We start from the raw sequence: 25,298 nt of genomic DNA on the forward strand, positions 1-25,298 counted from the left end.
ACTTTTGCACCAACCCAATAAATCTATGGAAATCTTTACTGGAATTGCATTACACTTCTTCACTACTTTAGGAAGAATTAGGGAGCCTATTTGCTATATTCAGTCTTTCTATCAAGGAAAGATGATTGTCTCCATTTATTTTCTTTGATCTGTTTTAGAAAAGTTTTCCTCACATGTCTCATACATTACTTGTTGAATTAAACTGTAGAAAATTCTTAGAGATGGGAATACCAGACCACCTGACCTGCCTCCTGAGAAATCTGTATGCAGATCAAGAAGCAACAGTTAGAACTGGACATGGAAAAACAGACTGATTCCAAATAGGGAAAGGAGTACGTCAAAGCTGTATTGTCACCCTACATATTTAACTTATATGCAGAGTACATCATGAGAAATGCTGAACTGGATGAAGCACAAGCTGGAATCAAGATTGCTGGGAGAAATAATAACCTCAGATATGCAGATGACACACTTATGCCAGAAAGTGAAGAACTAAAGAGTCTCTTGATGAAAGTGAAACAGGAGAGTGAAAAAGTTGGCTTAAAACTCCACATTCAGAAAACTGAGATCATGGCATTGGTCCCATCACTTCATGGCAAATAGATGGGGAAACAATGTAAACATTGACAGACTTTACTTTTTTGGGCTCCAAAATCACTGCAGATGGTGACTGCAGCCATGAAATTAAAAGACGCTTGCTCCTTGGAAGAAAAGTTATGGTCAATCTAGGCAGCATATTAAAAATTAAGATATTACTTTGAGAACAAAGGTCTGTCTAGTCAAAGCTATGGTTTTTCCAGTAGTCATGTATGGATGTGAGAGTTGTACTATAAAGAAAGCTGAGTGTTAGAGAATTGATGCTTTTGAACTGTGATGTTGGAGAAGACTCCTGAGATTCCCTTAGACAGCAAGGCGATCCAACCAGTCCATCCTAAAGGAAATCAGTCCTGAATATTCATTGGAAGGACTGCTGCTGAAGCTGAAACTCCAATACTTTGGCCACCTGATGTGAAGAACTGACTCACTGGAAAAGACCCTGATGCTGGTAAAGATTGAAGGCGGGAGAAGGGAGTGATAGAGGATGAGATGGTTGGATGGCATCACTGACTCAATGGACATGAGTTTGAGTAAACGCCAGAAGTTGGTGATGGACAGGGAGGCCTGGAGTGCTGCAGTCCACGGGGTTGAAAGAGTAGGACATTACTGAGTAACTGAACTGAACCGTCACCTGAAACAGTATCTGTTGCACTTAAATGCTCATTAATGTAAATGGCTGAACAAATCCATTTTAATGGATATTCAATCCACTAAAAAACCTCAATATCCCACATAGGCAGTCACTTCAACATAGCGTCATGTCAACTCCCACACCAAAAGAGTATTTTGTAAATTTTGACCCATTGTCACTTTCATGTTATGGTCTTTTCAGCTGTCAAGTGTGCAAAGTGAAGAAAAAATTTAGTTAGATGGGGGTTGCACCTGGAAAATAAATTTCTTAAACTCCATATATGTTTCAAAACTGCTGGGTTCCAAGTCCATCTATGAACTCCCAGGCTGCCAGTATCACGTGCAGCATACTAAAGCTACACTATCTCAATAGCTTATTGATTCTGTATAAATCAAGTCAATCAATATGCCAACTTGTAACAGACTGCACACTTTTAACTGAACATGGCAAAATATTCACTGTCTTGAACTTTACATCATTTGATGTTGAACAATGAGGCAAATCCCAAAAGTATATACAAAAAACGGCTTTGCACTTACAAAAGACTGTTTCCCATACTGATTAATCCAGGCGGCTAACTCATTGGTTTATGCAACTTTATTGAAGAAAAATAAATCAGTTACTAGCAGAGCTAATAGTTGATCACTCGTCCACTGACGACCTGCATCATTTATTCTGTGCTATATTAAACAGTATATTGGAAGACAGATTAACTCCAAGTGACTCCAAGCCTCCTAACAATTTAAATGAAAATTACAAAATGTTTTGAGACCCTATTTTGGAATACAAAGGGTGTTTGACTTCCGATTTCCATTCTCTGTAGAACCAGAACCAGTCATTCCTTTATTGACATGCATAAAGTACATCACATTTTCTGTTCTGCTGATACTATAAATTCAATACCAATTCTCCAGCCACATCAGTTATGAGCATAAAGTATATCATGTAACCTCAAATCTCTAACAGTGGAAAGCTTAAACAAGAATGGCTGCTGCTAGAATAATGCTGCTTCCTTTGATGTGACAACTCAGCATCCATTTCCCGCCCTCTTAGAAGATTCTTCAGCACGTAAGAGCAGTGAGGAATGGTTTTAGTCTCATAACCAAGTTAGAGTGAAGACAACGGCCACATAATACACATGCTCCAATTTTTAAAAAATTCTGAATCTTGGGCAACTGTTTTCTTGTAACTACTTTACAGTTTCTAAAAGCAGTTATTGTTCAAACCTGGAAGAACTTAAGTCTTCTCAGATGAGCATGTGAATGAATGGAGGGAGGTAAATAAAAAATAAAATTAAAAAAGATGAGGTCTGACAGGGAAGCAGCCAGATAAGAAAATCAAAAGAGCAACAGTAATTTAAAGTTTACTCCAGTTATAATGCAGGTTATTCTGACTTTAAGGGAGTATCACACAGCATACTTCTGAGTCCATTCCTGAGATATTCTGTTGTACTTATCTCTGTCTGTTTTATAGATCCATGAAATCTCTGGCACTAGGGAGTCATCTGGGTTTGGATCACATAGCAGTGAACAAATGGATAAAAGAACTTTAGAAATAGTTAAAGCAGAACACTGTGATCTTAGAATATCGAGACAAATGCTGTCATTACTGTTAATATTTGGATGATAAATTCTTGTTGTAAATGCAACCTTAGGTGGTTTGAAGGGGTAGTCTGAAGGAAAATGAATACACCACCTTGATATGGGCTGTCATTAGGTCCCATAATTATAGCCTGCCTATGAACATATCATCCCCAACTGGACCTGCAGAACATTGTGCTGGAGGGTCACGGGCCAAATTATTAAGTTCCTTATTAATCTGTTTCAGCACCATAGTCTGTGCTTTTCATCTGGCTCCTATCTCGGTGTGTGCTTGAAGGTCCAGCCAAAACTCTTGATGATCCCAGTGGCTGGGAAGAATTGTCTCTTCATCTCACACCGGCTCTGCCAGACAAAGGCGCAGAGGGGCCGGGGCCTCCCTCACACTGCCCGTGAGGACTCAGCCTCCTCCCCGTGGGGCGGCTGGTGCCTCCCTGGCCCTATGGGGCTCTAAACAAACATTCACTTTTACTGTCACATAATTTTCAGCAAGAGTGACAAGATAATTCAACAGGAGCAAAGAATAATCTTTTCAACAAATGGTGCCAGGACATCCAAAACAGATATTCACATATATAACAATGAAGCTGGACCCCTACGCTCTCATTGTATATAAAACACAGCTCAAAATGGATCAATGACCTAAACATGACAGCAAAAATAATAAAACTCTTAGAAGAAAACAAATTACCATGATTGAGGATTACATAAAGGCTTAGGCAGCAAAACACAAGCAACAATGACAAAATAGTAAATTGGACTTCATCAAACATAAAGATCTAGGCCCAGGGGAACAGAATTCCAGGCAGAACAAGTATGAAGGCTCGAAGGTAAGCTGTGTATCAGAGGAGTAGAAAGTAAACCAGAGAGTGGAGAAAGCTGAGGCATGATAGAACTAGTTGAAGAGATGGGCACAGTCCAGTATATAGAGGGCCTTCAAGGCCATGATAAAATACATGGATTTTATTTGAAATGCAGTGGGAATCATTACAAGATTTTGTTTTAGGGAATGTCATGTTCTGATACATGTTTCTGAAGACGACTTTGATTCCTGCATGTCACATTAACTGCTGCTGGGCAGGGAACAAGGAAACCAGCTTAGGAAGCTTTTATAGCCATCCAGGCGAGACATAAATGATGGCATCAAGAGAATGGATAGATTGGAGATTAGATAGATATGGAAGAGCTGAAAGGACTAACTGAATGTGGTAACTGAGGAAAATGGAGGAAATAAAGGATAACTCCTAGGTTTTCAGTTTAAGATGTATGTAATTTATAGAGAAAGAAAGACTAGAAGAGTAAGTTTGGAGGCAGTTAGGCATGGAAATCAGTGTTTTGGTATGTAAAAGGTGAAAAACCTTTAGTCACCCAAATGGAGATATCAAGTATACAAGTCTAGACCTAGGGGAGGAGTCAATGCTGGAGATAAAAATGTGCGTCATTTATTAGGCCCAGGTAGGACTATCGTGGAGAAGAAAATGGCAACCCACTCCAATATTCCTGCCTGGAGAATCCCAAGGACAGAGGAGCCTGGTAGGTTACAGTCCATGGGGTTTCAAGAGTCGGACACATATTAGCAACTAAAGCATAAAACAGGACTATTTAGAGCAAATATCTAGATAGAGAATAGCAGAGGAGCTTAGACCATGGCCCACGGCACTGCAATACTAAAAGACTGAGTACAGGGGATGGAGCTGGCAGAGGAGACTGAAAAAGAGTCACCAGTTAACTAGGAGGAAAACAGCAACAGAATTGTGGTGTGTGAAAGGGTACTCAGCAATATTCAATTAGTTACCTGTATGCAGATTTAGTCACAGAGGTAGACAATCAAACACTTATCAAAGCAGAAAAGACCAAAAAATGTGCAAAAGGTGGGAAAAGGGAGGAAACAAATTGCAAACAGTTTAGAAATAGTAAGTCTTGTTTATACATTTTTTTTCCCAGGTTCTCCCAAGCTTTTTATTTTTTATTTTTTTAATTTTTATTTAACAAATGGTACAAAGCACAATGCCAAAAACATTAACGGTTAAAATTTCACCAAATGAAAAAATACTATAGAATACACAGTTGTAAAAGCTACATTAAGTTATTTTACAACTGCCTCAGGCTGCAAAAAGAAAAAAAACCCAATGCCATACCTAAGTTATCCCTCTCTCAAAATAATGCCATTTATGTTATAAACCATAAGCACCCCATCAAAAGACGGGAACTGCTTTTGTTAATTCATATATATATAGATGTGACTGTATCACTTTGCTATACACCTGAAACAAACACAACACTATAAATGAAATATAGTACAATATAAAATAAAAATAAGTAACAGACCTTTGGGGCTTTACACCGAGTTAGAGTTCCTATCAGAGGGATAACAGCACCACAGCCGCCCTGAATCCTCATGAAGGAGGCAAACGAATGACTGGATTACAAGAGTTATAGGAATGAGAGCTGCTCACTTCCCAGAAACTACAGGTCACAGAAAACCAACAAAGGCACGAGATACAGACCATTCACTTATGAATGTGTAAAACTCAAGAAAGTCCACATTATTCCTACAACATGTTGAAAGTGCTTCAGAATTCACACAATACTAATTTTCTTTTGGTTCTGGTTAAATTATATATACCAGTTTATCACAAATGGTAGAAACCATTTTTAAGTAATCTTTTAAAACTTTGAACAGAGTTACAGATTGTTTATACATTTTTTTTAATAAACTGAGTAGTTAGCAGCTAGACTGTCTTTGAGCAGGCTGATTTTATCATAAAAGAAAAACTGTTTCAATTTATGGCTTTGCCAGAGCCTTGAGGGTGTCACTATAGAACACACCTGACAGGCTTTCTTTGTGTGATTTTTCAGTCTAGTCCCTTAATTGTAAATCATTTCCTCATCAGGAGTACTCAAGTGTCACAGAAAAAAAGAGGGGAAAAATATTAAAAAGTATTTCAAAAATAATATGGAAGCCAAAAATCATAATCAGAAGGTGCAAATTAATCTGACAAAGGGTACCTTTACATCGATGGTTCTCAAACTTGAGTATGCCACCAGCATCATCTGGAGGATTTATTAAAAGAGTGAGTGAAAGTTGCTCAGTCGTGTTCAACTCTTTGTGACCCAAATGCTCCAGGCCAGAATACTGAAGTGGGTAGCCTTTCCCTTCTCCAGGGGATCTTCCTAACCCAGGGATCAAACCCAGGTCTCCTTCATTGCAGGCAGATTCTTTATCAGCTGAGCCACAAGGGAAGCCCTTGAAACAGAGTACAAGGCCCCAATTCAAAATTTCTGATTCAGTAAGTCTAGAGTGGGGCCCCAAATCTGCTTGGACTAACACATTCCTAGGTAATGTTTATACTGCTAATTGAGGAACCGTATTTCTTGAGTCTCAATGACCTAGGAAACTTGAACGGCAGCTGGAAACATGTCCAAGAAGAAATATTTGTAACTACCCATGAACTTAAAGAAGACATAAAGATGGCTAACAAACACATGAAAAAATGCTCAACATCCCTCATAATCAGAGAGATGCAAATCAAAACCACAATGAGATACCATTTCACACCAGTCAGAATGGCTGCTATCCAAAAGTCTACATGCAATAAATGCTGGAGAGGATGTGGAGAGAAGGGAACCCTCTTACACTGTTGGTGGGAATGCAAACTAGTACAGCCACTTTGGAGAACAGTGTGGAGATTCCTCAAAAAACTGGAAATAGAACTGCCATATGATCCAGCAATCGCACTCCTGGGCATACACACCGAGGAAACCAGAATTGAAAGAGACACATGTACTCCAATGTTCATTGCAGCACTGTTTATAATAGCCAGGACATGGAAGCAACCTAGATGTCCATCTGCAGACAAATGGATAAGAAAGCTTTGGTACATATACACAATGGAGTATTATTCAGCCATTAAAAAGAATATATTTGAATCAGTTCTAATGAGGTGGATGAAACTGGAGCCTATTATACAGAGTGAAGTAAGCCAGAAAGAAAAACACCAATACAGTATACTAACGCATATATATGGAATTTAGAAAGATGCAAATGATAACCCTGTATACGAGACAGCAAAACAGACACAGATGTATAGAACAGTCTTTGGGACTCTGTGGGAGAGGGTGAGGGTGGGATGATTTGGGAGAATGGCATTGAAACATGTGTGTTGTCATATGTGAAACGAATCACTAGTTCAGGGTCGATGCATGTTATAGGATGCTCGGGGCTGGCGTGCGGGGATGACCCAGAGGGAGGATAAAGGGAGGAGGGAGGTGGGAGGGGGGTTCAGGAGGGGGAACTTATGTACACCCGGGGCGAATTCATGTCAATGTATGGCAAAACCAACCAATATAATATTGTAAAATAATTTGCCTCCAATAAAAAATAAATTAATTAAAAAAAAAACAAACTAAAAATAATCTAAATGTCCATAGTTGAATGGATAAATCATGGTATGCATTTTGTAACAGAATACTACATAGCCATGACGATGAGTGATTGCTACATACATCTATACAGATGAATCTCAAAAACGAAGTTGAGCAAAAAAAGTCACTAAAGTATACATATGATTCTATTCACAGAAAAGCCAAAAGCAGGAAATACTGTACTTATAGAGACACATAAACATGTGATAAAATTATAATGAAAAATAAAGATTGATACAAAATTCAGATAGTTGTCATCTGGAAGTTAGGAAAGAAAGAGAAGCATTAAAGACACCGCTGCTACTAAGTCGCTTCAGTCATGTCCAACTCTTTGTGACCCCATGCAATGCAGCCTACCAGGCTCCTCCGTCTATGGGATTTTCCAGGCAAGAGTACTGGAGTGGGTTGCCATTGCCTTCTCCTAAAGACACTGAGGCATTTCAAAGTTAATGTTCTATTTTTTAAATGATGTTGTACTTCAAAATGTAAGTAAAAGATACACTTCCTAAGTGAAAGTCAAAGTGTTAAGTCACTTGGTCATGCCCGACTCTTTGCAACCACATGGACTGTAGCCTGCCAGGCTCCTCTGTCCATGAGGATTTCCCAGGCAAGAATACTAGAGTGGGTAAACATTTCCTTCTCCAGGGGACCTTCCCAACCCAGGGATCGAACCCACATCTCCTGCATTGCAGGCAGATTCTTTACTGTCTGATCCACCAGGGAAGCCTTCATATATATTCTAGCATGTGTGAATTACTTCATAATAAAAATTTTTAAGTAAAATGGGAGGTAATGAATGATAAGCTGTGTTAGATGGTGCTGAGTACAAGAAAGGTGAGGAAAAAGAAATGACTCTAGAATTTGGCAAAAGGAAATTTGTGGTGATCTCTAAAGAGTGATTTCAGAAGGGTAATAAGGACAGAAGCCAAACTAGAACACAAGACAGAAACTGCCAAAACCATCAGTTCAGTTCAGTTCAGTTCAGTCGCTCAGTCGTGTCAGACTCGTTGAGACCCCATGAATCACAGCACGCCAGGCCTCCCTGTCCATCACCAACTCCCGGAGTTCACTCAAACTCATGTCCATTGAGTCAGTGATGCCATCCAGCCATCTCATTATCTGTCGTCCCCTTCTCATCCCGCCCCCAATCCCTCCCAGCATCAGAGTCTTTTCCAGCGAGTCAACTCGTCGCATTAGGTAGCCAAAGTATTGCAGTTTCAGCTTTAGCATCAGTCCTTCCAATGAACACCCAGGGTTGATCTCCTTTAGAATGGACTGGTTGGATCTCCTTGCAGTCCAAGGGACTCTCAAGAGTCTTCTCCAACACCACAGTTCAAAAGCATCAATTCTTCGGTGATCAGCTTTCTTCACAGTCCAACTCTCACATCCATACAGGACCACGGGAAAAACCATAGCCTTGACTAGACGGACCTTGGTTGGCAAAGTAATGTCTCTACTTTTTAATATACTATCTAGGTTGGTCATAACTTTCCTTCTAAGGAGTAAGCGTCTTTTAATTTCCTGGCTGCACTCAGCATCCGCAGTGATTTTGGAGCCCCAAAAAATAAAGTCTGACACTGTTTCCACTGTTTCCCCATCTATTTCCCATGAAGTGATGGGACCAGATGCCATGATCTTTGTTTTCTGAATGTTGAGCTTCAAGCCAACCTTTTCACTCTCCTCTTTCACTTTCATCAAGAGGCTCTTTAGTTCCTCCTCACTTTCTGCCACAAGGGTGGTGTCATCTGCATTATCTGAGGTTATTGATATTTCTCCCGGCAATCTTGATTCCAGCTTGTGCTTCTTCCAGCCCAGCGTTCCTCATGATGTACTCTGCATAGAAGTTAAATAAGCAGGGTGACAATATACAACCTTGACGTACTCCTTTTCCTATTTGGAACCAGTCTGTTGTTCCATGTACAGTTCTAACTGTTGCTCCCTGACGTGCATACAGGTTTCTCAAGAGGCAGGTCAGGTGGTTTGGGATTCCCATCTCTTTCAGAATGTTCCACAGTTTATTGTGATCCACACAGTCAAAGGCTTTGGCACAGTCAATGAAGCAGAAATAGATGTTTTTCTGAAACTCTCTTGCTTTCTCCATGATCCAGCGGATGTTGGCAAATTGATCTCTGGCGCCTCTGACTTTTCTAAAACCTGCTTGAACATCTGGAAGTTCACGGTTTACATATTGCTGAAGCCTGGCTTGGAGAAGTTTGAGCATTACTTTGCTAGCGTGTGAGATGAGTGCAAATGTGCAGTATTTTGAGCATTCTTTGGCATTGCCTTTCTTTGGGATTGGAATGAAAACTGACCTTTCCCAGTCCTGTGGCCACTGCTGAGTTTTCCAAATTTGCTGGCATATTGAGTGAAGCACTTTCACAGCATCATCTTTCAGGATTGGAAATAGCTCAAGTGGAATTCCATCACCTCCACTAGCTTTGTTCATAGTGATGCTTTCTAAGGCCCACTTGACGTCACATTCCAAGATGTCTGGCTCTAGGTGAGTGATCATGCCATCATGATTATCTTGGTCATGAAGATTGTTTTTGTACAGTTCTTCTGTGTATTCTTGCCACCTCTTCTTTTCTTCTGCTTCTGTTAGGTCCATACCATTTCTGTCCTTTATCGAGCCCATCTTTGCATGAAATGTTCCCTTGGTATCTCTAATTTTCTTGAAGAGATCTCGTTTTTCCTATTCTGTTGTTTTCCTCTATTTCTTTGCGTTGATTGCTGAGGAAGGCTTTCTTATCTCTCCTTGCTATTCTTGGAACTCTGCATTCAGATGTTTATATCTTTCCTTTTCTCCTTTGCTTTTCACTTCTTTCACAGCTATTTGTAAGGCCTCCTCAGATAGCCATTTTGCTTTTTTGCATTTCTTTTCCATGGGGATGGTCTTGGTCCCTGTCTCCTGTACAATGTCACGAACCTCTGTCCATAGTTCATCAGGCACTCTATCAGATCTAGTCCCTTAAATCTATTTCTCACTTCCACTGTATAATCATAAGGGATTTGATTTAGGTCATATCTGAATGGTCTAGTGGTTTTCCCTGCTTTCTTCAATTTAAGTCTCAATTTGGCAATAAGGAGTTCATGATCTGAGCCACAGTCAGCTCGTGGTCTTGTTTTTGCTAACTGTATACAGCTTCTCCATCTTTGGTTGCAAAGAATATAATCAATCTGATCTCGGTGTTGACCATCTGGTGATGTCCATGTGTAGAGTCTTCTCTTGTGTTGTTGGAAGAGGGTGTTTGCTATGACCAGTGTGTTCTCTTGGCAAAACTCTATTAGCTAACTCTAACTCAGTATCAAAAGGCAAAATGATAGGATACTGAAAGAGGAATTCCCCAGGTCAGTAGGTGCCCAGTATGCTACTGGACATCAGTGGAGAAATAACTCCAGAAAGAATGAAGGGATGGAGACAAAGCAAAACCAATACCCAGTTGTGGATGTGACTGGTGATAGAAGCAAGGTCCGATGCTGTAAAGAGCAATATTGCATAGGACCCTGGAATGTTAGGTCCATGAATCAAGGCAAATTGGAAGTGGTCAAACAGGAGATGAAAAGAGTGAACGTTCTAGGACATTCTAGGAATCAGTGAACTTACGTGGATTGGAATGGGTGAATTTAACTCAGATGACCATTATATCTACTACTGTGGGCAGGAATCCCTTAGAAGAAATGGAGTAGCCAACAAAAGAGTCCGAAATGCAGTACTTGGATGCAATCTTAAAAATGACAGAATGATTTCTGTTCGTTTCCAAGGCAAACCATTCAATATTATAGTAATCCAAGCCTATGCCCCAACCAGTAATGATGAAGAAGCCGAAGTTGAACGGTTCTATGAAGACCTACAAGACCTTTTAGAACTAAAACCCAAAAAAGATGTCCTTTTCATTAAAGGGACTGGAACGCAAAAGTGGGAAGTCAAGAAACACCTGGAGTAACAGGCAAATTTGGCCTTGGAGCACGGAATGAAGCAGGGCAAAGGCCAAAACCATAAGACAAGTGAAATCAAATACTTCAGGAATGCACACGACAGAAATTAGGGGCAAACAATAACACTTTCTGTAAGAGGAGCAACATTTGGGTATATAGAAGAAGGAAATGAAGCATGTTTCAGGCCAAAAGAATAGCAACAATGCCAGTAAAGTCAGAATCAAAAAAAGGTAAGTATGAAGGGAAGGGCAAGCAGTACAGTTTAGCTGTAGCACAGTGGCTGGGTGAGTACGAGGATTTAGCTAGAAACGTACAGGTTGTCTAAACTGGCACTGTCAATGTGGTAATCACTGGCTACATTAACTACTGAGCACTTAAGAATGTGGCTGGGACAACTGAAGAACTGAAGTTTTTAATTTGAATTAATGTAAATTTAACAACTGATACCTGATTTAGTTATAGGAACATTTTTAAGTCTGTTTGGAAGAAACTGGGTATATGAATAAACTTCTCAAACTGCAGATTTTATGAAACCTAAATATAGATCAAACATTTTCAGTGAAAATGTAGCATCTGATAGATGGGCTATAAATAAGGTGACCATCTGTACAAGTTTTAATACTGTAAGTTATACAACACAGGGTCACCCTAGCTGTAAACGTAATCTATACTCTAGATGTCAAAGCATGTAAAAAATCATTAATAAAATCTTTTATTACATATTGAGATCATAATATCCTGGATATATAAGGTTAAATAAAATGTATTAAGATTAATCTCACCTGTTTTTTTACTTTCTACAATGTGGCCATCAGAAATTTTAAAATTATACATGGCTGACATTATATTAAGTATTATACAGCACTGATCTAGAGAAAGACAGGCTAACTTGAGCTTTAGCTATTACTCAGTAGTAAAGTTACTGAAATCTCAAAATATCCACATTTTTTTTTAAGTAAAAGGAAGTATTGTAGCACTTGGAACTATTAAACTAGAACTGCCCTTTAAAGTTACGTTTTTTAATTAACTCAATAAATCAAAGGAGAAATGAAGTCACCAAGGGAAAAAAATGGTTTTCAGGCCTATAAAACCTAACTTGCTTACAAAGGCTTTATAAGGGCATAATATACAGCAACAAACGAGTTCCTGGTCATGAGTGCGTGGCAAACCATTTACAAACAATCTTATTTAAAAACCAACTTTTGTATTTATTCCTTCTCTCAACAGTCATAGGTTTACAGACATACTCAACATCTCATTTTCTACAATCAGGAAAATTTTCAATCAATCTTAGATAATCATAGACAATGCTAAAACCTTGTGGAAGTGCACAGTTCTGTATTTTGGAGCAAGCCTCAAAAAAAGGGTGATAGATTGTCCTTATAACCTTTCTTCCAACAATGTCCTACACTAGAAAAAGAAAAGTCAGAAGGACTATTTAGCCAGCTGCTGCTAAGTCACTTCAGTCGTGTCCGACTCTGTGCGACCCCACAGACGGCAGCCCACCAGGCTCTCCCGTCCCTGGGATTCTCCAGGCAAGAACACTGGAGTGGGTTGCCATTTCCTTCTCCAATGCATGAAAGTGAAAAGTGAAAAGTGAAAGTGAAGTCACTCAGTCGTGTCTGACACTTAGCAACCCCATGGACTGCAGCCTACCAGGCTCCTCCATCCATGGGCTTTTCCAGGCAAGAGTGCTAGAGTGGGTTGCCAATGCCTTCTCCCTATTTAGCCTAACTCTTGCGATTCTGGGAAGTATCCTGTATCCTGACTAGCATCTGGCTCCCTTCCCCCCATCCCCATCCATAATTAGGGAATGTTAACACCATCTAACCAGTTGCCCAAGCTAGAAATGTGAGTCTCTTTCAACATCACCCCATTCAAAGACCTTTTCAAATTCTACCCTCTTGTTTCAGAATTTTAATATCTCACCCCAACCCAAATTGCCACAAAAGGGTCAAATAGCTATATACGGCAGAATTGGGATTAAACTAAATTTCTGTCTCTATATGGACTCTCTCTCTCTCTGGGTCATCTAATTCACCTCTGTGGTTTTAACTCCCAAATTATATCTATCTCAGGCTCAGATTTTTCTCAGAATACCTCAGAATTGAAAATCTAATCACCTACTAGGAATATCCACCTGGATATTCCATAGGCATCCCAATCTCAACATATCAAAAAATTCAATTAATTATTTTTCCCATCCAATTTCTCATTTATCACCTGTTCTCCAAATATTGGATTAGAATTCTTATATTAGAAAATTGGATATCAATTTCTCTGTCAATATCCAATTAATCAAGTCCTTCCCATTTTATTTCTTGGATATTTTTCAAATCCTTTCTCCATTTTTCAGCCCAACAAATCCTCAGCTGATCTCCCTTTAACAACCTTCATCCAAATTCAGACTATAACCTACGTGTTCTATGAACCGATCATCAACTATCTTTCATGTCTCTAGACATTGTCTTGTACTCAGTACTTCAACCATGAGAAACAGTGTGTAGTTTATACATGCGCTAGGTTGTTCCTCCTCAATCTGTCTTTTTCATGTGTTCTCTATGCCTTGTTCAGTCACTCAGTTGTGTCCGACTCTGACCCCATGGAATGCAGCATGCCAGGCTTCCCTATCCCTCACCATTTCCCAGAGTTTGCTCAAATTCGTGTCCATTAAGTCAGTGTTGCCACCCAACCATTTCATCCTCTGTCGCCCCCTTCTCCTCTTGCCTTCGATCTTTCCCAGCATAAGGGTCTTTTCCAATGAGTTGACTCTTTGTATCAGGTAGCCAAAGTATTGGAGTTTCAGCTTCAGCATCAGTCCTTCCAATGAATATTCAGAACTGATTTCCTTTAGGATAGTCTGGTTTGTATAACTGAATCATTTTGCTGTACACCTGAAACACAATGATGTAAATAAACTATAATTTTAAAAATTGAACAATTTTTGCCTCTTTCAGTTGCTGCTTTCTTATCTCTGGGCCAGCTATCTTTTTAGTAAAATTCCTAAGCCAAATAGATTTTGAATTTGTCTGTTGTATAATGATGTATAATAAAGCTGCTGCTGCTGCATTACTGTTGAATATTCAGGGCTGATTTCCTTTAGGATTGACTAGTTTGATCTTCTTGCAGTCAAGGGACTCTTAAGAGTCTTCTCCAACACCAGTTCAAAAGCATCAATTCTTTGGCACTCAGCCTTCTTTATGGTCCAATGCTCACATCAATTCATGACTACTGGAAAAACCATAGCTTTCACTATATGCATCTTTCTATACCTAGATGGCCTTCTTTCCAACTTTAAGGAGCATGTGCAGGTCTACAATGTCCACCCATGCAAGCAACGGTAAATCTAAAGTACTCAGGTTCTACTGGTTTTAAAGTCTAAGAATCAACAAAATGAGTCTATCCTGCTGCCCCAAGCAGAGGTTCTTAGGTATAGAAATCTACCATCAGGATGTATTTCTAGTTATAGAATTTATCCAGGGAGACTTAAAGGGAATAGCTAGTCATGCTCACTATACCAGTAGAATGAGCATTATGGACATTTTCTTTAGACCACAACTAATGGTTTCTAATTTTCAATTAAATACCTGTTCTTGAACACCCTTTCCAAGAGGGGCTGCCAAAATTCTGCTTGATTTAGCATTCTTTGTTGAGTCATCTGAAGAAGTGACTTGATGAGTTAAGTCTAGGGAAAAAGGGTGAAGCCACCACGTAGGTGACCTATAGTAATGTAATGTCACCAGGAGCAAGGAATGAAAATTCTAAGGTCAATATGATTAAAGGAAATGTTCTGGGCATATGATACTTCAAGACATTGTTCACTTGGAAATTACAACTTGTCATCCAAACAGTGAATAGCACATAAAGAAAATATAACAAAGTTCAATAAGAGGCTTCAATATTCACAGGATATTCAAGAATCTGCACACCAATGAGCATGAAAATGGATTTGTAGTAACTCAGGTTCCACACATCAATTTTTATGAGCTCATCACAAGAATAGAAACTTCCCTGAGAGCTCAGGGGAAAAGAGACTTATCACTGTATCTACACTAATTCAAAAGTGTCTGTTATTAATACTTGGTCTGTCCTGGTATCTTTTCCATCTACTAAGATGCATAAGGTACCTCTCTATACTCCCAGAATTTATTCTGCTTTCTTCTCTCACTATATTTTCAACACTACCTTTTAAGTAAGCTATGTCCTTCCTCTCGATTATGACCATCTTGAAGATTGTGTCATGTCTTTTTCATCTTTGCACTCCTAACAAATAACAGTGCCTGACATTTGTTAGCAATCAATAAAATTCTACCAACGAAGTCTTCTTTTTACTTGATTAAACCATCTAAAAATCTAAACCAATGCTACTCAAAGTAGCAAGACCACAGACTGTTTATTTATGATAAGGCGTCTGAGCCAGAATGTGTGAAAGAATGGCTTCCTTTTTTGAGCAAGTCTTACTATGAAAAAATGTTTAGCTAAACTAAGCAGTGCTATCTGATCTATATTCTTGCCCCACTTTGAGCCAAACACTTGAAAGTTAAACAAAGACATTTTCATAAAGAAAATTAACTTTTATAGCATATGTATATTTGGGCTTCCCTGGTGGCTCAGAGGTTAAAGCGTCTGCCTCCAATGTGGGAGACCCAGGTTCGATCCCTGGGTTGGGAAGACCCCTGGAGAAGGAAATGGCAACCCACTCCAGTACTCTTGCCTGGAAAATCCCATGGATGGAGGAGCCTGGCGGGTTACAGTCCATGGGGTCGCAAAGAGTCGGATATTTACAAATACCCAAAAAGATTAAAAATAAAGGGATCTACTTTCATTGGTTAAAAAAATAAAGACACAGAGCACTTAAAAAGTTTTTTTTTAAAGCCAAGACACATTAAAAAAAAAACCTAATAAATTTTTAATTAGAATTTTTTTCCTTTTTTTAAACAGGACAAGTAACAGATTACATCAAACTTCAGAACTTCTCAAATATCTAGTTATTATACACATTCCCATCTGTCTTGCAGGGAGGGATCTTGGTCGGCTTAACAGTTTCAGGTAAAATAAGCTGCATAATAGTATATATTACAATAATAAGTGTACAATGCTTACATGGAATATGTTTTAGAAGCAAGAAAAAGATGCATATGCATCAAAAGGCGACCTCTTAAAATGCCACAACTATTTTTTTTACAGTCACTCTTGTAACAGGTCACAAGATGGGGTCACTAAGCTCAGATAAATCACTGTGATGCACATAAAATACAGAAAGATTGGTTATTTTATATATTATATATATATTTATATTTTCACACGTTAGCATCTGAGACATAAACTGAGAATTTAAAATTTATTCTCTTCAGATAACAAATCATTTTTTATTCTTCATAAACATGGTGCCCACAAAAGCACATAGGTAAGGCACAATAAGGTTTTCTGTTACAGAACAGTGTGCATCATGTTTACTTAACCAGGAAACGTGCATTAACTGTGCAAGTTCATGCTTCAAACCTAACACATATACAGTTTTAAATAAAAGGAAACTGAGCTTTAAACAAAATCAAAATTGGTACAATTTCAGCTGTTTCACATATTCATTTGGACTGACAATGATATATCAACAGGTTATTTTTAAAAAGCCAATTGCTACATTACAAGTAAACTTTGCTCCATAACTATTTTAATCTGAAATCATAAACCATAATAAAGTAACTTTACTGAAACAAAGTAAATACCCAGGCACAAAGTGACCGTCACCCGTGCATTTAATATATACGAACTTTCATAACCCAAAATTGCAAAAAAGAATTTTTCAAATACACATTTTGCTGCGACAATGTGCCCTGCTTTAATCTTGACATACAACAGGGAAGCTAACATTTCATTAAATTATAAATAGATTGGGAAAATGACTTAATCCCAGTGGTACTATGTCAAAGCCCTAGTATTTATAATAAATACAGCTTTTCACAAAATATTTTCCCAATATCTGCCAATTGCTTTTTTATTGCTCACATAAATTTGAATCTATTACAACTGATATTGGAACTTTCACACAAAATCACACAGACATTTTTATATAAAACCTATAAAAGTTATTTTAAACTTGTATCTAATACTTCCAGGTGTTTGGCTGTTTGATCTGTATGATAGTACAGCCATATGTATATATGTGTGTGTATATATACACATATACACATACACACATATATATATACATACACACATATATACACATACATATATATATACACACATTAGATTATGAATAAAATAGGAAGCTTATTTTACTGCTTTAATGCAGACATCCTCACAAAACAGACTACTTTGGCCATCACCAGCATTTATACATATATACAAAAGCCAGTTTAAGTACATGTACATCCACTTAGACTTTTATGTAACCACTAAACCCGAACTGATTTTCCCATATTCCAGCTGGAGCAAAAGAGTCTCTTACAAGCAACAGAAACCTAGGGTTAAATTGGGAAATTAACAGTTTTACCACATTAGCCTGTAAGGAACTATTTAGGTGACTGTATACAAAAATTCACAATATCAGTTTACAGGAAATTATGGAAAAACAAGAAGCCTTTTCCCCATGCTTTTGTGTGGTTATTCAAACACTTCTTGGTGCAAAAATACAACCATCACATCTGAAAATGCTTAATAAGGTCAATGTTCCTCATGCAAAACTTTTAAGTGCATTGGCTTAACTGAACTCCAAAAACTGAACAGAACAATTACACTATCTACTCAGCATTGCTGCCTCACTGCTAAGTCCCTTTGGAACCTTAAGATTTCTGGAACGTTCAAATAGAGCTGTATTCAGTAAAAATATTACATACAAAAAGCATTTAAAAAGGGAGACAGGAAGCCAAACAGGAATTTTCTTACTGTAAAGAACAGTCTTAGGAGTGGAAGAAAGTCTTTTCAGGAACCTCCTTGAGAATTGGCTAGGCCAGTCCGAAGACGAAGATGAGACATAGAGTTCATATGTTTATTTGATGGCTTCAAGGGAGTGTTGCAAGTAAGAGCCTGGGGAAAGCGATGGTGGTATCTATCTAGTCGTAAATATTTTACTGTAACCAATTTCCCTGTTGTAAGATAAAAATAATATTTTAGATCTGTATGAATGTGCTTAATATTAATAGAAAACAAACTGTGGTAAAAGATAAATTAACACAAATAAAATAATCTAAAAATTATTACTCTACAAATGATAACCGAAGATTCTTTAAAATCTGGTAGAATTTAACAGTAAGCCATAATATATCTTTCAAAATGTTTGTAGTATTCAAATTTCTTACCATCAAACCAAGAGCCATGCAATGCCTTAAAAGCTTTCCCAGCATATTCTGGAGACAGACATTTAACATATACACAACCCTGTAATATTTTAAAAAGAAAACAAAAAGGAAGAAAGAAATAGTCTTAGTTTAGTAGCAACAATTCAAAATGTAGAATTCAATACTGAAAGTTATTTTACCTCACGAGAGTTCTTGTCTACTGCAATGTGAACAATGCCATCATTATCACTGCATTTTTCTAAAATTGCTTCTTGAATTGCCAAATGCCACTGATCCCCTATTTCCCTAAAAAATTAATGAAAACAAAAATCAACAGCCATATTCCTACTCAGAAAGAAGTTTTCTCTCTCTTCAATGAATGCATGCTAAGTTGCTTCAGTTGTGTCTGACTCTGCAACCCCATGGACCATAGCCTGGCAGGCTCCTCTGTCCATGGAATTCTCCAGGCAAGAATACTGGAGTAGGTTGCTATGCCCTTCTCCAGGGGATCTTTCCGACCCAGGGATTGAACCTGCGTTTCTTATACATTGGCAGGTGGGTTCTTTACCACTAGCATCACCATATAACTAACTAGAATTAGGACAGCTTAAAAACCATATATTATAAAAAACTAATAGTATATAAATGCCTGTTACTAGCAGTAGGTCGGAGAAGGCAATGGCAAGCCACTCCAGTACTATTGCCTAGAAAATCCCATGGATGGAGGAGCGTGGTAGGCTGCAGTCCGTGGGGTCACTAAGGGTCGGACACGACTGAGCGACTTCACTTTCACGCACTGGAGAAGGAAATGGCAACCCACTCCAGTGTTCTTGCCTGGAGAATCCCAGGGACGGGGGAGCCTGGTGGGCTTCCGTCTATGGGGTCACACAGAGTTGGACACGACTGAAGCGACTTAGCAGCAGCAGTACGTAGATTTTTAAAATGTGGGCATTCAGAAGTCCCAGCTATGTTCTCACTTTCCAGTATAAGAATGTACAAGCTGAGGCACTGAAGGATCAGCCTACCATAACAAGAAGGATCAGCCTACCCTAGCAAGATAAATATGTTTTCAATTTTATGTTTAAAATCCTTTGCACTTACAGTCATTTCTCTTTTCAAACAAGCGTTAATAAACACTTCAATGAGTTGTGGTAAACTTATAAAAGTTAAGTATTATTTTTTAATGACAGTTTCAAATTCCTAACTAAAGGAAAATTCTTAGTAAATATTATATTCTGAGCTGTTTTTTCCCAAAATATTAGAAACTTTACACAGGACAAACATTTTGCAAAAATAAGTCACTTTACTATTATGAAAGAGGTTCTGCTATAGTAATACACATTTGTCTTTCTTGTGAGATACAGATGGTGGGGCACAGGAAAAGGCCATTACACTTCAAATCATAAATCTTCATCTCAGGTAATAAAATACTGGACTGGCATAGATTTCCTAATCTCTAAGGTATGAGGTAAGACTCCCAATAGAGGGATCACCAGACTGCTGTTTCTACCTCTGCAAAATGAAGGGTGTGTGTGTGTGCATGTGTATGCTGACAGTGCTTTGTCACATTAACAATTTCGCTCTTAGTCTACCATATCAACTATTTCTTGAAATAAATGAGTTATCAGATGGGAATTATGCATATTTTATATATAATACAATTTCCACTATCAGCTTTTTTTTAAAAAAACAGAATTTGATTTGTCCTATTATTGGACAGATAAGCAGTCACCTCTAGGAAGCAAATTCTAAAGATTATTACAGCTTATACGTAAATATTATGGATTTTAAAGAAATAACTATACTATTTTCTGGAATGCATGTGTCACTGTAATTATATAGAAAAGTTTCTCAAATGGTAAATGGACATAAAAGTTCCTCAAATATTGCAATGACAGGTAGACAAATCTTATAGAAAGGAGGGTATACACATCTTTCATAGAAAACTTTTTATAATAAGGGTTTGGAAATTTTAAGACAGCAGATATTTTTACTTATATTGCCTACAGAGGCCAAGAGTGGTGGCAAACATGACATACATTTAATAAAGGATACTGTTGTTTATCATCATATCTGTCATTAATCTGATTCAAGCATCTGTCTTCTATAGGGATTCACAGTAAATACAAAGATTTTAAAAAGTTTTTCAAATCATTATACACCTGTGTCTTTTGTGAAACTTTGTTTCAAGTTTAAAAAGAAGAATTGGGAAAATTATAACATTTTGGTAGTTAAGATTCAGAAGTAAAAGAGATTTTTCAATTATAGACACAGCATTATAAGTCTACCAGGTATTTTTCAGCCAAATATTTTAAAAATTGAGTGCACCTTTTGTCATAATACTTACATAACTGGATCAAACATATTTCGAATCTTCAGACATGGCGTCAAACTATTTGGTGGTGAATTTCTTCTATCTAAATGAAATGCTATAAAAAAAACAAATTAGTTTTACTATTTTCCACTGTTCCATTTTATTGAAAGGTATTCAGTCACTGAGTTCATTCAAAAAAATATTCATTGCATGTTTTTACTATGAGCTAGATCCCTGGATCAAGGTGAATAAGACAGACACAATCACAAGACAAACACAGAGTCACTGATCTCACACTTTACAGTGGGGGAGACAGATGAAAAACAGTATCCCCAAAGAAATTCCAAGAAAGAAGGGTATAGAAAGCTGTCAATGTACTTAAGCCCATCTGTGAATATCAAATAACACTGAGGATGGTGTACCTATGGTTGATGCCTGTTGATGTATAACAGAAAACCACAAAACTCCGTAAAGCAATTATCTTTCAATTAAAAAAGAAAAAAAGAAAAAATTTATGCTGAAACCTAAAGAATAAATAAACATAGGCAGAATAAAGAGAGGTGTAAAGGACACCTAAAACAAAGGTGACAGCTTATACAAAGCCCAAGGCAAGAAGGAACTTGATATATTCAAATAACTAAAAGACAGCCACTGTGACTAGAGATGGAACAACAGAAAGATAAACCTGAAGAAGATGCTGGATTATGGAGGATTATGTAAACCACATTAAAGTACTTGGACATTATCATAAAAGCAATGGAAATCCATTCAAATGTTTTAAGGACAGGAATAGTAAGATGGGATCTCTTAAAATTTTTAAATAGACTGTTATGTGGAAAATAGATGGAAGTAAAAAATGAATGCAAGGAGACCAGTTAGAGGTTATTATGTTGTCCAAGAGGGAGATGATAGTAACGTGGATAAGACAGGTCAACGATGAAGACGGAAATAAGTGGACAGAATCAGGACATTATGGAATAGATTTGACATGACTTGTTTAATGACCACACATGTAGGGACTAAGGGAGAGATTAAGGATGACTCCCAGGTTTTTGACAGAACCAACTGAAGAGGGGATGGTATCATTAATTAAACAGGACACTGGAGGAGAGGTCAGTTTGGAGAGAGATGACATCATGTTTGTGCATGTGTTGAAAGTCTGGCGCTTCTTAGTACAGAAGACAAGTACACAGCTGGGTATAAAAATCTGAAAATCAGAACAGAAGACTTAGTGCATGATATAAAATTGAAAGTTATCAACATATATATATAGCAAATGAAGTTGCAGCATAATATCATTTGAGAAGACCAGGATAAGATAAAAGATGGCCTGGGAAAACTTCAATACTTAGAGGTCCAAGAAAATCTGGAAAAGAAGATTCAAGAAATGCCAAGAAGTAGGATGAAAACCAGAAGAAAGTGGCAACCACAAAACAAGAAAGTACCAAGGCAGGTTCAATTGTGAATACTGCTAAGTAAAATAAGGACAAGAAAGAAAAAGTCCAATTGAAATTAGCAACATCGAAGTCTAAGAGCTATTTCCTTGAAATGATGGGGATGGATAACAGATTGAAGTCAGGGGACGACAGAGAATGAGATGGCTGGATGGCATCACCGACTCGATGGACATGAGTTTGAGTGAACTCTGGGAGTTGGTGATGGACAGGGAGGCCTGGCGTGCTGCGATTCATGGGTTTGCAGAGAGTCAGACACGACTGAGCGACTGAACTGAACTGAACTGAAGGGAAGATATTTGAGAAGACTAGAGGGAATGAGATCCAGAGGGATCCTCTAAAGAGAAGGGCTGGGTCCTTGTTAAGTGAGATAGCTCCTTGATTTCAACAAGAGGTGAGGATGAGCATGTATGTGTGTTAGTTACTCAGTGAGATAGCTCCTTGATTTCAACAAGAGGTGAGGATGAGCATGTATGTGTGTTAGTTACTCAGTCATATCTGACTCTTTGCAACACCATGGACTTGAGCCTGCCAGGATCCTTTGTCCATGGAGTTCTCCAGGTAAGAATACTGGAGTGGGCTGCCAGTTCCTTCTCCAGGGAATCTTCCCAACCCAAGGATCAAACCCAGGTCTCCCACACTGCAGACACATTCTTTACCATCTGAGCTACTAGGATAGAACAGATTCTGGTAATTCTATGGATTTGGTGGTGGAAATTTGAGGCAGGTACAATCCGATTGCCTTTTTTACTTGAGTCATCAACTGAGAATCAGAAGACAGAAGAGCAAAGGTTTGAAAAGAGGGGATGAGATCTAAAACTGCTATTGAGTAGAATAGGAAACTGAAGTGACTAGCAAAAAATATAAGAACAAGAAAGGCAAGTAGTACTGACAACCTAATTGCAGTTAATTATTTATAAAGCTGCCAGTCTGCCAAGTGGTTATGACTTTCCTTGCTATGCTCAGTCATTAGCATAAAGACAATCAGAGATAAACAGTTCCACCCTTGGTTGGAATTTACCAGGGTAAGATTAAGGACAGGTGATGACATAAGGGCACTAGCAAGAGAGTGACTGAAAAGATGGACCAAGGAAACTAAGATGGACAGAAAAAGAAGTAAGATAGGAGAAAGGCTAAAGAACTGGAGAAAGAATGTGTACTGAAGAATCAGATTCTGGAATTCCCAAATACATGAAGCAGGAAGGTTGAAAGGATGAGTTCATGACCAAAACCAGAGTGTATCGATTAAAGATTTCAGAAGTGTCAGTAGTAAGAAATATCTGGAGTATGAACATTTGAACAGTGTTTGACACGGGATGGAGGTATAGTCACTAGATATGAAAAATCTTTGCCAAAGCTCACATCAAGAAGGTCTGTGAACCTCTAGTACCTTCTGAACTTCTCAAGCAGTATATAGATTCTGTTATTAGATGACCTTTTAGCTGTAGACAGTCTGACTTCCTTGAAATTCTAATAATGACCTATGTTAGCAGGGGTTCAACCGGAGAAAACAGAAACATTCATATCACCTTATTTTAGCCTAGACCCAAGACTCCAGAAAATAAAAGACCTGGAAGAAACTATCCCTGGCCAATTCTAGTCAGAAAGTAGTCCAAAAGATCAAACTGATTAATCTAATTAAACTCTAATTCCCATGGCTATGTAAAGATACAGTAGCTACTGAATGATACATTTTAAATACCTTAGGAGCTACCTTTGGGTCCTTCTAATGAATGCTATTTATTCTAAACATGACATTTGTCAGAAGCATAGATAATTCTTGTGCTTCCCAGCAGATAGTGTTTAATTTTTAACTGGTGCTTTAAAATACCTTTAGACATACTAATATTATCATCCATTTCGTATTTAAGAACTATTTAGAAACTGAACTAAAAATTCAGTAAGGTTGATTATTTAACAGTTACTTGGGGAAAGTACCATTAAATGACAATAGCCATTAAATGACAAAGTACCATTAAATGACAACTGGGTTTTTTTTCTTTTTGCAGCCTGAGGCAGTTGTAAAATAACTTAATGTAGCTTTTTACAACTGTGTATTCTATAGTATTTTTTCTTTTGGTGAAATTTTAACTGTCAATGTTTTTGGCATTGTGCTTTGTACCATTTATTAAATAAAAATTTTAGAATAAAAATAAATAAATAAATGACAATAGCCTGCAGTGGTAGTGAACTCAAAAGACTACTGTAACTATTATTCCAACTCTTCAGACACGCACCATTTTGTTATTTAGCCACAACACTCGGTTGTGGGGTATCGCACTTCATTGACCAGGGATTGATCCTGGACCCACGGCAGTGAAAGCCTGAAATGCTAACCATTAGGCCACTAGGGAACTCCCCAGCATGCACCCTTTAAAGCAAACAGTTGATGGTTTAGTGTCACCTTGGCAACAAAGCTTCATTTTTATGCCACGATTATGGAACCTATTACTAAAGGTCTTTGAAAGTGAAACTCAATTAGAGAAAAAAGGGAGAGATTGGATTTTACTTCAATTTCAAAACAATTAACCTACCTTTCCCATATAGTCTAAGTATAGCAAGCATTGATAAATACGCTTTTTATCCAACAAGATTAAAAGAAACTCAACTCACTACTAGTTCTGAAATACAAATTAAACTAGCCATGAGATTTCTTTTTGCAATTAACCATTAAGATACAAAAAATTTAAATGGGCTAACAGTTATTACTTGTAGAGGTTTGGGTACATAAGGCAACCAAACACCAAATCCTCCTATAAACTTATATCTGTTTTTGCAACTATACAAACATTAAGAAAAATGTGGAAAGACACCCACAAAAGTGACTTGGCAATGAGATATGCAAGTATCTCATTGGTGAAAGACTCTTACGAAAAAGGGAGCAAAAATAGAAAAAAGTTAAAATGTTATGATTTCACTTACATATGTTTTAAATATAAAATAAATATGTGTATAAATATATACTTGTGCATATATAAATATGTATATATAAATAAAATATATATAAATTATATATTACAAATTATCTGCACAAAAAATATCAGAGGAAAAGAATGCAGTTAG

General features: G+C 37.7%; 1 protein-coding gene and 1 pseudogene across 1 annotated transcript in view; both read right to left on the reverse strand.

Annotated features, from left to right (window-relative positions):
- Positions 1-1,807: 1,807 nt before the first annotated feature.
- LOC148777613 (ubiquitin-conjugating enzyme E2 D3 pseudogene) lies at positions 1,808-6,535 on the reverse strand (annotated as a pseudogene).
- Positions 6,536-17,713: 11,178 nt separating this feature from the next.
- Positions 17,714-25,298, reverse strand: part of LEMD3 (LEM domain containing 3) — a 71,238-nt gene continuing 63,653 nt past the window's right edge. Inside the window, exons 10-13 of the mRNA XM_055394125.2 lie at positions 20,815-20,896; positions 18,668-18,773; positions 18,489-18,567; positions 17,714-18,275 (exon numbers count right to left, since the gene is read on the reverse strand). Coding sequence (XP_055250100.1) covers positions 18,112-18,275; positions 18,489-18,567; positions 18,668-18,773; positions 20,815-20,896 — 431 coding nt within the window. The 3' untranslated portion in view covers positions 17,714-18,111. The remainder of the gene's footprint in view (positions 18,276-18,488; positions 18,568-18,667; positions 18,774-20,814; positions 20,897-25,298) is intronic.

This window comes from Moschus berezovskii, chromosome 6 (genome assembly GCF_049115385.1).
Source record: "Moschus berezovskii isolate FMDL1 chromosome 6, NW_MosBer_1.0, whole genome shotgun sequence".
Classification (NCBI taxonomy): Eukaryota; Metazoa; Chordata; class Mammalia; order Artiodactyla; family Moschidae; genus Moschus; species Moschus berezovskii.